The following is a 13,523-nucleotide window of genomic DNA, read 5'->3' as shown; positions in this document are numbered from 1 at the left end:
ACACACCCTGGGGTCCATAGCTTCTGGGTGAAGAAGGTCTGTCCCAAGCCATTTATAGCTTTGGATTCATGAGTTGGCCAGGAACGCAAAGGGCAAGAACACAGCCAGGTTTGTTCTGATTTGAGCTTCTGATATCAATAAAGAGGTACCCCTGTGAGGTCCCTAATTCCAAGTATTTCTATCTACAGCTTTAAAAGGTAAGAGGGAAAAATCCTCCTTGGCTAACTTATGAAGCCACCTGAATATCCAATGAATATAGAATGAATGAGGGTAAAATCAGCCTATCCACTGGATAAAACATTATGCTAACATTAAAATAATATTTCTTTTAATTTTTACTATAAGCATATACATGGTTTTTTTAAAATGTAGTGCTGTAACAAAACGGAAAAGAGCTAATGATTTAAGTGAAAAAACTAAGCCATAAAATTGTTTACTATAATTACAATTACAAAACACAAATACACAAAATCCGATGCATACCTTTACAGAATGGAGGAAAAAACCAGAATGCTCACAGTACTCTTCACCAACACTGTCCCAGCTCCCAGCAATAACTATTTATTGTTCTTGAACAAGCATTGGGATCAGGGATGAATTTATTTTCCAAATTTTCCGTAATGAGACTATATAACTTTCATTATGAAAAAAACGTAAGTATATAAAAATAAGACTGACTTCACAACCCAAAAACAGTAAGATGGGGGAAGGGGCTTTAATGTTGTTCATATCAAATGTCAGATCTACAATAAACTATGGTTACAAACAAGAAAACCATGTCATTTAGACCAATGGAATTTAAAATTACTGGGGAAAAAAATAATTCTTTTCCACGCAGAATGACAAAACTTATCTATAACACTTCAACGTTTTCGACGACTCTGAAATCTATAAATAGCTGGGGAGTTCACTGTTTCTTTCTTCACCTTCACCTTCCGAGTTTTATCCTATAAGAGTAAAAATATTACCAGTAAATAGTAGGAGAGGGTTTTATAAAATAGGAATGTTCATAAACTACCTATAGAAAGCCCCAATTCAGTCCTTCTCAAAGTGCAGGAGAGACAAAGCCCTCCAGCCCTGAGGAATTTCCAGATGCAACAAACCACCTTCTCCCTGGGCATCTACAATGATACTAATGTGAAGAAGTTCTTGGAAAAACTGAGAAGAAAGGTACTCGGATCATTTTCTTTGGTAGGGCTTATTCTCGCCCAGAACCCTAGTTGAGAAAGGCAGAATTGAATGATCTGCAAAGCCGAAGATTTGACATTTAGAGGAATCATCATATGAAAGGGGCATCTTCCATCCTTTAGCTCTGTTATTTAACTACACAATGTTGCCTATTTTTAAACACCAATGAGTGACATGCACTGTTTTGTTAAACTGTTTAAATGTTAAAGATAGCTACTCATAAGCTATAAAGTTCACATGCTACCTGATCCCACCCTTTGCTGTTCCAAAGCACGGACTAATAAGGCTCTTATTACCTTCTTAATCAAGGCACATTTCAACACTGTCAGAATAACAGACACTGGCTCAAACCACTGCCCCTGAGGAGCAGACATTTTCACTGGGGTAGATTTACACACAGCTGAAATCCAGTCTCGGTTAAGACCTTTACAAGGGGGGGAAAAAAATGAAAGCCTAAGGCTCTCTCTCCTCACCAGAAGATCTTTGCGTGTTTGAATTTTCTGTGCAATAACGAACAATTTCTTCTCACGTTCAATCCGCTGTGTCAGGCAGTTATACTGCTTTTGCCTTTCTTTAGCTATCCGCTGCAGAAGAAACACATTTTCAATAAAACACTTAGGATAAAAAAATGAATAAGAAACTGTTTCTTAAACCCAAACGGAGTTTATCAACTCCTTTCTTACTCCAGAATCGACATAACGAGACACTATACAGCTGTCCATTTTGGGAACACCACAATCTGGAGCTGAACGGAAGCCTGGAGACTTGCCCAGGGACACACGGTGCACTACGAGCAGAGTCAGGACTGTCCTGAGTCACGCGGGTCTCAGGAATCTTTCCACTACTACACTAAGCTGCTCCAACCCCGCGTGAGCATCCGGTTACCTAAGGTGATGCCAAAATGGACTAGTACTGGAAACCCTGCACAAAAGTGAATAGAGAAGGGCACCAGGCAGTATGCAGTGTCTGAGGACCGCAGATCTCAGAGAGCAGGACTTTTTCAGCAGAGGCTGACCTAAGAACTCTCACTGCTGACGACTCCTCAAATAAGACCAGTGGTCCTTAAATTTGGGGGAATTGTAAACCTCTGAGAAACTGACAAAAGCTTTGGATTCTTTCTTAAAATAAATGTACATGTGTCTGTACAAATTTATAGGGCTTATTCTCTCATGGAACCCCAGTTGAGATAGACAGAACTAAATGATCTAAATTTGTACACATATATATACCTATTTACTCAAAATTCCAGTGGGGGAAGAAAGCATTCATAGACTTCCTAAAGCCCATTCATGGATTGCCCACTCCCTCCAAGTTAGACTGAAAATTCCTTTGCAATCCACCCACCAGTGGTCGCTTAATAAAAATGGTTTTGCTCTAAACAAAACAATCGAAAAAAGTAACAATGCTAGACAAAAACGGCAAAAGCCAAACCTTCCCAACTTCTCAAAAGATATGTTGGTGAATTATTCTACACAGGCATTTGGAACACTCATCTCTTTAGGGACTACCATAATACTTGAAAAGTGTCAGTGACATAGCAAACTGAAAAAAGCAAGTAATTGACAAACAGGGTTATCACGTGAACACTAGTCAGCCAGCTCCTCAACTAGAAGTGTTATCTACATACAGCGGAATATTACTGGGCCTCAGACTTAAACAATTCCCTGATTCTAGCATAGTCTCACAGCAGTGGTTTCAGACAGCTTTTGTTTTCACTTTATTGCACAGACTGTCAAATTTATGGGATTACCCAATATAGTCAAACTAATTAGGGGTATTTATATAACTAAAGCAAGTTTAGCTGCCTCTGAGTGAGAGAAACTGCTGTGAAATTAAACATTGGAAGCAAAGCTGATGTAGTGTAAATGATTCAAATCAAAACAGAACAGCTGTCTGACTGAAACACATTGACAGCATTTTTTAAAATGAATCAGTCAGAAGTGAGAGTTCAACTCCAGAAGGCTTTGACAAAAAGCATGTCTTCTACACAAACCCAGTTACAGTGATGGAAAACACAGGAAGTCAACAAAATTTTGGTTACAAATGCATAACACGAAAGAATTTTTGATGTGTATTTGCTGCTAAAGTTTCAATATCAAAGTATACCAAATCCTTTATCTTCAGTGCCCTCCTTTTTCTGCACTGTAAAATTGCTGGCATCAGTTGCAAGCATTAAAAGCACAAAGCCCAGGGTCAAATGCAGATCAAAAGGCCAAAACCTAAGCTGCTGACCATTATGCGACCCATCCACCAATCTTAGAAACCAAGGACTGTTCCTTCACTCCCACCCTTATCATCAACCCTCCTACTTTTCTAAGGGAACTTGATGAGTTTTCCACAAATTATTATACTAAATGCAGTGGCAAAAAAACCAAACAAACAACAACAAAAAAAAACATGGAATCTAGATTCTCCTAAACTCAGACCTAAAGAAAAATGGAGAAAATTACCTTAAGTCGAGTCTGATGGGTAACTCCTTTCACCTTCTCCTTCTGCAAGGTCTCTAGCGTGGGTCTATTAAAGACTCTGTCCACTAGTTCTGGGGCTGTTCGCAGGTGAGTTGCAATATCAAATTGTTCAACTAAAAGTCAAGACAATCCTTTAGGCACTGTCTCTTAACACCAAACAACACAGACGAATATGCTAGACTGTCCCAGGAACCTGCAAACATTTCATACCTTCCTTTTTAGTGTCAAAAAAGAACACATGCTTCTTCTGTTGTTTCCCCTGGAAATCCAGCAGATGGAGCTCTGATTTTAGTCTTTCAATTTTCTAGAACACAAAATATGGTCTCATTTTATATTGGGTTCTTCTAGGGTATCAGAAATGAATTTGCAAAAGTTCAAAGCATTTCACATCATTATCACCAGCGAGCAAAGAATTTGCTTCATTCTTTTAAAGGAAAGGACCACTAAAATTTATCAAGCACCAACCACATGACAGGGACTGGGCTGGCATTCCCCAAAACTCATTTAATCCTGTCTTATGAGATAGAAATAAGGGAAAGAGCTTCAGAGAGGTTAATTTGTCCATAATCTTGGGGCTAATAAATGGCAGAACCAGAATTCAAACCTAAGTCTGTCTCATTTTAAAAACGGAACTCTTTCCACTCCACTATGCTTCTCAGTCATTTTTCACAATTAAGCACATTTCAAGATCGCAAACACTAGGGGCGGCCAGAAGGCTCAGTTGGTTAGAGCACTAGCTTTGAACAACAGGGTTGCCAGTTTGATCCCCACATGGGCCAGTGAGCTGTGCCCTCCCCAACTAGATTGAAGACAACGAGCTGCCGCTGAGCTTCCAGAGGGACAGCCAGGATGGCTCAGTTGGTTAGAGCGCGAGTTCTCAACAAGGTTGCCAGTTCAGTTCCCGCAATGGCAACTGGACTTGGAGCTGAGCTGCGCCCTCCACAACTAGACTGAAGGACGACGACTTGGAGCTGATGGGCCCTGGAGAAACACACTGTACCCCAATGAAAAATTGCAAACACCAGAAGAAATCAATTTTTAAATTTAGATTGATGGATTTATATTTATCTTCTTAAGCCATAAAAATATTCAGAACAGTTTCAGTTGTTACCTTAGCTTCTGCAACCCTTTTCATTTCTATATATTTGACATCCTGCGTTCTCATCAGTTTCAGCTGTTCTGGAGTTACTTCTTCCTTAGTCTCCTTAATAACATGAACTCCATCCTAAAATCCAAATTTAAAAGATATATTTCTTATTAAATTAAAACCATTACTAAGTTGTTGGCATAATTTATCGCTGGAACAAAGATAACCAAAAGCCATCTGCAAGTCAACGCACTACGCCCCAAGGTGCATGGTCAATTTAGATGACCTCCAGTCATCCACTCTGAGAACAGCTTTAGGCATAAGACAATTCAGAGTCAGGGGCAAAAACATGTGCTGCTCCTGATGGGACAGTTTTGCCTTGGATACTGACCAAGAGCACCTGGACCAACTGGAAAAGGGCTAAGTAAAGGCCAAGATTCTTTCTCTCCATCGCCCCCCACCCCCCCATCCTTATTTTCTTTATTGAGTTGGAGCTCAAAACACCAAATGATCCATTAGGCACCCACCTGGAGTTTAACCCGAGTCATTTTATAATAGAATTCATCTGGATTTTTTTCAAGAGCTTTCTTCCGGAGAGCTCTGAGGTATTCTTGCTTTTTCCGGTAGTCACTAAAAAGTAGGTTAAACAATCTCACAATGAGCAAACTTTACAAGCATCTAAAGTTCACAGAAAATGAAACTCAAAAAAGCCAAAGCAATAACTACATTTGATCCACACTCCACTGTCACTGATATTGAGCTCCTGTCTCTGTAGGTCCTCTCCAGTCCCAATCCTACCTGACATTAACTGTCCCCATCTCACATACATTTTTAGTACCATTTATATCATTATAGGGAGGGACCAAAGCACAAATTAAAACTCCTTAGACAGGATTCTGACGCAAGCCTGGGCACCAACTGACCAAATAATATTAAGAAACTACACAGTGCAGCACAGCATAGTGACTAGAATCGGGGACTCTGGAGCCAGACTGTCTGGATTCAACTTTGTCTCCACCACTTCTGGTTGAGTAATCCTAGAAAAGTCAGTTAACCATTCTATATCCCAATTTAACCTGTAAAATGGGTATGATAATAGTATCCTAGCAGGCTGTTGGGAAGAATAAATGAGTGTAAAAATTATAACTCTGCTAGAACACTGCTTGGCCCAACAGTAGCACGCAGTTATTACTATTAGCCTTAAAAACTCTGGGACCCAGAGCAACCAAACACCTCGCCCACCATCTGTACCAAGAGCATAAAAACGACCTCAGCTGACATGCATGGCTAACAAATAATTATAAAGTATTTTGCAATAAAGTGCTAAAGGAGAAGAATGGGCATAATTGTCTTATAAAATGTTTTCAGAGTTCATTATCACCCACGCTCAGTCCCATGAATCCATCATTCACATCTCCTCATTCCACACCACACACATGGTGATGTAAGAGACTCAACAACTAGAATTTTAGATCATATCTTGCACTTCAAGAAAAGGGAGAGAGAAAAGACTCAGCTTTTGGCTCAAACACCAAGGCAGGGGCAAATCAAAGCCACTATGAGAAAATGATCTGGAGCAACATAACAAAAAAAAAAAATCACAATGCAACTACAGTTACATAAATAATGCTCTGCCTAAACAAAGAGACAAGTTTAGGGTCACAGACAAGTATGTGACAGGCTGCCAGAGCTTTGGTCATTTTATCAATGGCAGGAAATTATCCCCTGTCGGACACTCAAGTAATTCAACTGCAGTGTGGGGAAGTTATAAGCTTTCTTGGCAGCACCTCTACCAGAAAGACTGAACTCACTTTGCACGAAGTTTGTAATCTTTCTTTTTCTCCAGCAGACCCAGATGTTTTCGAAAGCTGGGCTAGAAGACAAAAGAAAAAAAAAGTATTAAGTTTCTTCAGCAAACACATACCCAAATCAACATGACACCTGATGGCAACAAGCAAGCCTCTGGAGTGCTCGGTAAATCCATGTCCTTGGAGCCAACTCACTACCCTGTTCCCTCCCCTCCCCTCACTGGGCTCTGCCCAAGGATGAGAGGGATGGTGCCAGAGAGGTCACGAGCACCACCATAGTAGGTGGCTTGGCCTATTAAGGACAGAGAGAGGCAACAATGACTCGGCACTAAGCAAGCAGTTGCCAGTTGTACTAAAATTACTACCAACTTAATCCAAGGTTTTATAAAATACTATGAAGGGAAAACATAGTAACAGGGAGGCAACTGTGGTAAAGGAACTAAATTTAGAGTCTGGAGAATTGGATTCAAATCCAAGCTTTACCTCTTAACAATCTGTGACCTTGGGCAAGTCACTTAACTTCTCTGAGCTGCTGCTTCCTAACTAAAAAATGGGAATAATAATACCTACTTCTCGTGGTTATTGTGAGGATTAAATGAGCCTCTGTAAGTGGTAGTGCCTGCACATGGCTTGGCACATAGCAGGTGCCCAGCATATGTTTACTGTTATTATTGTACTTTTGGTACAAAAGTATGGAGAACACCAAGTATGACAGAAAATACTTTCTCTGACACAGAACTTGGACAGCACGGAAGGTAGAAGAATTATGTTTTGGTATTATCTTTCCACAAGCTACCAATTGTTGAGCACTTAATATATGTCAGGGTCTGTGCTAAATGATTTTGCCTACATCATCATAACAGGTCACATTTATTAAGCTCTTCCTCTATTACAAAGCAATCTGATAAATTCATTACATACAATCTCATTTAATTCCCCACAACAATCATGGAAAGTAGGTTAAAGTGGACAAAGAAATGGTTATCACAATCTTCCAAAGGGGAATGTGGTTTAGAGAATAACTTGCCCAAGAACACAGAACTAGCAAATGGCAAAGCTAGAACTAGAACCCGTTCTATCTGGGACCACGGTCTGTGCTCTTCCCCACTCCACTACACTGCATCCTTTTTTGCTCTGAATCATCTTGACTTTGGAGGAAGTACATACACTTCTCTACTGTTTAGACTTGTAAAAGAATTTGGATAACTTGGGTGGGATTTTTAATGTAACAGTCACCTTTCTCATCTTTTATCCTTGCAGTGATGCAATAAATCAGTCAGTATTTAAAATAACACCCAAAATCTCTCCTGGTAATTTTTAATTACAGCACACAAAGGGAGGTTGACAGAGCGTGGAGAAAGAAAACTCAAGGGTCAAAAAAGCAACACCACGAGGCAGAAATCTTGAAAGCGATCATGTCCTCTTGAATGCGCACTGGCATTATAGAAATAAACCTGGCGCTGCATCTGAAATAGTTCACACATAATCACACATCCCCCTTCCATACAAAATAGCTTCGATAGTTCCCCATTGTCTCAGTGAAGGACCTATAGGATCAAAGTCCAAACTTTACCCAAATTGGGAGTGCTTTGTCAATGTGTTTATCCACCTTTCCAGTACGGCCTTCTCCGCACCTCTCCCTCTAGTCCTTTTCAGACATGGCATGTCATGCTCACAGCCAGCCTCGAAAGCCCTCTGTCTTCTGTGCTAATCCAACTACTTACAACTATGACTTTGGACATACTATTCACTGTCTTTAAGCCTCAGATTGCTCATTTATAAAATTAGGATAACACCCACCTCATAGGAATGCTGTAGGATTATATGAAACAATCCTTGTACAGCCTCTTGGGCTGTACTCAGCAGAGTCAGTGCTCAAAAAGTGACAGCTATTACCATTGCCTTCCAAGTCCAACAGCTGCACCACGTCTTCTGTCACCTCTACGCTTCCCACTCCAATTCCTCAGTTGGCATTTTTTATGTGCCACCTCTTGTGAAGTTGCCTCTTTATTCATCTTTTAGTAGCCCGATTTCAAAACACTTGGTCTGATTTCCTGGCTTTGCCGCTTGCCAGCGCAAGTCTTTGGGCAAATTACTTAACTTATCTGAACCTTAGTTCCCCCATCTGCAAATGTGAGAAAATAATACCTACTTCCACACACTGTTGAGAGTTAAATGAGATAATGAGGGGAAAGCATTTTGCACTTTGTCTGGCTCTGGCACACAGTACACACTTCTAGCTATCATTACTTTTAGAAAGGGCCACACGTAGGTGCAAGCATGGTGGCAAATTACACCACTGCTCCCAGCACACCACAGAGCACATTGCAAGTGAACAATAAATGTCTGGTAAATGCTATTAAGCAGGAAGACTGAACTGTGGTTAAGAGGCATCAGTTGGCGACACAACTTTAGACACATCCTTCTTCCTCTCTTCTGCATCTATAAAATGCAGCTGGACCAGATATCTCCAAGGGCCTTTCCGGATTGGATGTGATTCCCGAGAGCTGTGAGAGAGATATATTGAATCTACATACTTTAAACGAATTTCTATTCAACCTCCCCACACAGATACATCTTCCACAGGCTTATTTATCCTGCCTGGTTTTGGCATTTGTGGGTGGGCAAGTCAATTTAGGTCTCTGGACCTCACTTTCCTCACTTGTCTAATGGGGATGGAAAACACCAACATTACAGGGTGAGACAGAAACAAAAAGCGTATGTGGCGGGTCTTCATGGACCACAAAACCCACAATACCGTATTTTTTCAATTATAGTTGACATTCAATACAACTTTATGCTCGTTTCAGGGGTACAGTGTAGTAGACACTTATATAACTTATGAAGGGGTCCCCAATACCGTATTAATCACACCAATCTCTTGGGTCACAACCCCCATACAGAGCTGAGCACCTTTAGATGTGGCTGCCAGTTCCCGCTGGGGCTCTTACTAGCTATGTGAGCTTTGACGTCAAGTTCAGAGATCAAGAGCTTCACACACAGCATCTCATTTAATTACCTCACTGAAACCTTGAGGGAAGCTTTGATTATCCCCAAGAAAAGGGGAGCAGCCCGTGCCCTTCCCAGAGAGGACCACAACCCTCCTCCTCCCCGAGCCCCAAGGCTCCGCCCAGCCACGCCGGCGTCATCAGCACATATGTGCATTTATTTACACGCAGCATCTACGTACAGAAGAGACCAGGACCCACCCACAGAGGGGGGGCTGGGGCCAGAGAAGCACATGGGGGCCACAGGCCAGCGCTCGTGGACCTTGTGCGGTCCTACCTGGCTTCGCTCTCGGTGTTCCCGCTGTCGGGACTTGGCAGCTTTCCGAAAAGCCGCCGCCATGTCTGCTCACGCCTGGGAAAGCTCAGTAGGCAACGCCGGTTCAACACCACCTCAGCCGCCGCGTCCACTGACCCTACCGGAAACAGGTCACGCCACCAGAGGCTTAGGACCGCCCACTTCCTCTCCGCAGGCTATGCGGCGCCTGCTTTTCCGGAAATACGTCATCTAGCAAAGGCGTCCGCTCCTGGCTGCTTCTGGGAAGAGTAGTTCCCCACGTCTAATCTCGTGACTGCAAGAGCCAGTTCTTATTCGTCTGCTTGTCCACGTGTACCGAGATCTCGCCTTCGCGCTCCGCTCCGCGTTGGCATCTGGGAACACGTGGCTGGCACTGCAGCAGGCCGAGCTGGGCGTGGAGTTTGCGCATGCGCAGTTAACTAGGGCGCTACCCTTGTATTTACGCGGTGTATTTAAAACTAGGAGCTGTGTGAATGTTGTGTGTACAGGAAAAGAGCATTCTGTAGAGAGTGGGGACCTTAAAACCATGTCTGGCTCTGCCATTCATTGGCTGCGTGGCTTTTGACAGGTCGCTTGATTTTAATAAGCATCGTTTTTCTCATCCATAAAACAAGGATAATAGCATGCGCTGCTTGCCTCAAAGAGCCATCAAGGGACTCACAGCTGAATGCAGGAGTGATATCATGGCAGTAGTTATAAAGTTCTGAGCCTTACACCCTCAGTGAATGGCTGGCTGACAGCAGGAGTGTCAGAGGCAGTACCATGTACATTTACATGGTACCATAAACCATAAACCATGGAGGTGTGTTCTGATACTAACTGCTACCAGCCAAGAAAAAGTTAGCTTCACTCAACCTTGGTCTCCTCCTCTGTGAAATTGAGGCAGTAATACAGAATTGTTGTGAGGATTAAATGAAATACAGCAATACCTCTGTTTTTTAACGTCTCCGTTGGTGAACATTTCCGTTTACGAACGCCATAAACCCGGAAGTAAATGCTTCGGTTTTTTTAACACGCCTCGGAAGTAGAACATGTCACGCGGTGTCCACTGAGTGCAAGATCCTGAGGCTTAGCTGTGGGCTGTTTTCCAACGTTTCAGAACTCAAATGGTCTTCCGGAACGGATCACATTCGAAAACCGAGGTACCGCTGTAATATGTTTAAAATGCTGTGTTCACCCCTTAGCAAATTCTCAATTTGGAGCTATTACTGTTATTACTAAACCTAAATGTAAGGATTGAGAGAGGGTTGGGCAATGCAGAGCACTCCAGAAGCACTGGGTTTCTTTTCCACCATGTAAAGCTAGATTTCAGCTGTGATTGCATCCATTTCTCACGACAGGGCTCACTCTTCCTGCTGAGGAGCTCTGGGGAAATCCTCTCTTCAGTGCCCAGAAGTGGAAGTCCAATAGACCAGTGGGCATGAAAAAACCTAAAAGTAGCTGAGATCTGAAGTGTGAAAAGTTTTTTTCTGAGTCTGAGTCTTGCCCAACTAGGGCCACATGCATTAACAAAATTCCATCTCATTTGTTACTTAACCATTGAAATACAAAGCCCTTCATGATCTCGCCTATGCCCACTTTTCCAGCCTCCTCTTGATTCAGAAGCCTAGCCATTAGTCAGAGTAACCTGGTGGCAGCCCCAGTCACTCCTGCCACTTCCCTTGAAGAAGGCGTTGAGTAATGGGTACGCCCAGGAGAAGACAGCTCTGCACACTGGAAGGGATAAAGAACCCTGGAATCCGCCTGCAGGGGCTCTAGGCAGTCCAAAGGGTAAGGGTGAGCAATATACCCAAAGAAGGAAGGAAGTTTTCTCACTGGGGGAAGGAGGGCTTGTGGTTACAAGCATCAGAGAGTGATTCAGTACTCAAGAGGAAACCACGAGAGGCCTGTCAGTCATCACCCAAGGCCACCTTTTGAAAGCCCTTCCAAGATGAGAGAACAGCTGGGAGACCCTGAGCAAGCCCCCTTCCACCACAAGATAAGGAAGGGGGTGTGGGGACCTCCTGGGTGGGTAAAGGGACAACCAGATCCCACTCACCCAAGGCTGGTCGTCCAGGACTAAGGCTCTGCTTCCAGCCCCAGCTCAGACACACCTGTTCCTCAGAGATAGGGAGGGAGGGGGACTGATAGAGAACAGGAACAGGGAGTCCATGTGGCTGATCCCTAGACCTCCCTGGGGCATGTCCTCCTGGGTCAACAGAAATAGAGCGGGCAGGGAAATGTGAGCGCACTGGAGAGCTAGAAATGTGGAGAGGAACCAGAGGGGCACTTACAGTGTAGGCAGGAGAAACAATGATAAACAGCCCCTGGCCTACAACAGTCCCTCCCCCAGGCTGGGCCAAATCAGAAGCCTCCTAACTGTCTCTGGCCTCCAGACTCCCAAGTTCATCCGCAGAACCTTAACACTTGACTGTGAAAGGGAATGTGTGTGGGGATGGGGGGTGGGGGAGAGGTCCCACATATTAAATTCCTACTGTGTGCTCTCATCCAATCCTCACAGGAATGCTATGAGACAAGAGTCAACTACTCAACATATGAGGAGCCTGAGGCTTAAGGACGTTAAATGATTACAGAGGCTTAGAACCTAACAGTTAAGCTTCTTCTTTTTTTTTTTTTTTAGCTTAAGGAGCTTTGATATTTGATTGGATTTGAATCCAGGCTTTGGCATTATTAGCTGTGTCACCCTTGGCAGGTTACTTACTCTCTCTGTCTCCTATTTCCCCATCCTTAAAACAGGGATAAAAATACATATTTCATAAAGTTGTTGGAAAATTAAGTGCACTAATATACGTAAAGTGCTTAGGTACTAGTACAAAGTTAAGAATTCAGGAAAGATGGACTCTCGTTAAGGCTTTTCAGCAGAAATTCAAGCTGTGAGTAAAAAACTAGAGACCCCCCCCCCATACCTTTGATCCAGCACCTTCCTCACTCATAACTCCTCCCTTTCTGAAAGCTGCTCACCTGTGCCCTCCCCACCACAGCAGAACCCTTTTGGCATCTAACTTCAACTACCGTGTTTCCCCGAAAATAAGACCTAACCGGAAAATAAGCCTTAGCATGATTTTTCAGGATGACATCCCGTGAAAAGACGTATTAGCGTCTTTTGGAGCAAAAATTAATTTAAGACCCAGTCTTATTTTCGGGGAAACATGGCAGGCAGTCTTCCCTGAACCTCCCGGGGCTAGGAGTCTCCTACACCTGCAAGACAAATCCCAGAGAAAGGGCCCACCCATGGTCTGGCTGCTCACTCCCTTGATTCCAGGTAACAAATGCCTATGGTCCAAACTAGGAGGAAAGGGGGTATCCAAACTGAAGCAGTGTCATTCATTCATTCATTCATTCGTCAGATATTTATTATCCAAACATTAGGGTAGGTATTGGAAAAGTGGTAGCGAACAGGGAAGACCCATTTCCTGCCCTCTTGACACAGGAACAACAATAATAAACAAACAATTAGTTAATTTTGAAAGGAAATCTGGTCTAGAGGGTGACTTGGGACCCAGGAAGGCAGGCATGTGATTCAGAGATGGGAGAAGAGGATACTAAGGAACCCCAGCCTGGAAGGAAAAGAGTCTCTGCTCTTGAGAGCTTGGCTGGACCCAGCCTGGGGGATGGGAGAGCCTCTGAATTTCTACTCTAGATGCCGAGGTTATTTCCAGGGTTGGTTTG

The 13,523-nt window shown here is 43.1% G+C and overlaps 1 protein-coding gene across 1 annotated transcript; it reads right to left on the bottom strand.

Moving 5' to 3' along the window:
• Window positions 1-696: 696 nt before the first annotated feature.
• Window positions 697-10,002, bottom strand: UTP11 (UTP11 small subunit processome component). The gene is made up of 8 exons (XM_019726579.2): window positions 9,837-10,002; window positions 6,555-6,616; window positions 5,271-5,373; window positions 4,768-4,881; window positions 3,867-3,960; window positions 3,639-3,769; window positions 1,662-1,772; window positions 697-947 (listed from the first exon to the last, which is right to left on the bottom strand). The coding sequence occupies exons 1-8, from the start codon at window positions 9,897-9,899 to the stop codon at window positions 864-866; spliced, it is 762 nt and encodes a 253-aa protein (XP_019582138.1). The 5' UTR covers window positions 9,900-10,002; the 3' UTR covers window positions 697-863.
• Window positions 10,003-13,523: the final 3,521 nt, after the last annotated feature.

This window comes from Rhinolophus sinicus, linkage group LG06 (assembly GCF_036562045.2).
Source record: "Rhinolophus sinicus isolate RSC01 linkage group LG06, ASM3656204v1, whole genome shotgun sequence".
NCBI classification, from domain to species: Eukaryota; Metazoa; Chordata; class Mammalia; order Chiroptera; family Rhinolophidae; genus Rhinolophus; species Rhinolophus sinicus.
This window is presented reverse-complemented; position numbering and strand designations above follow the sequence as displayed.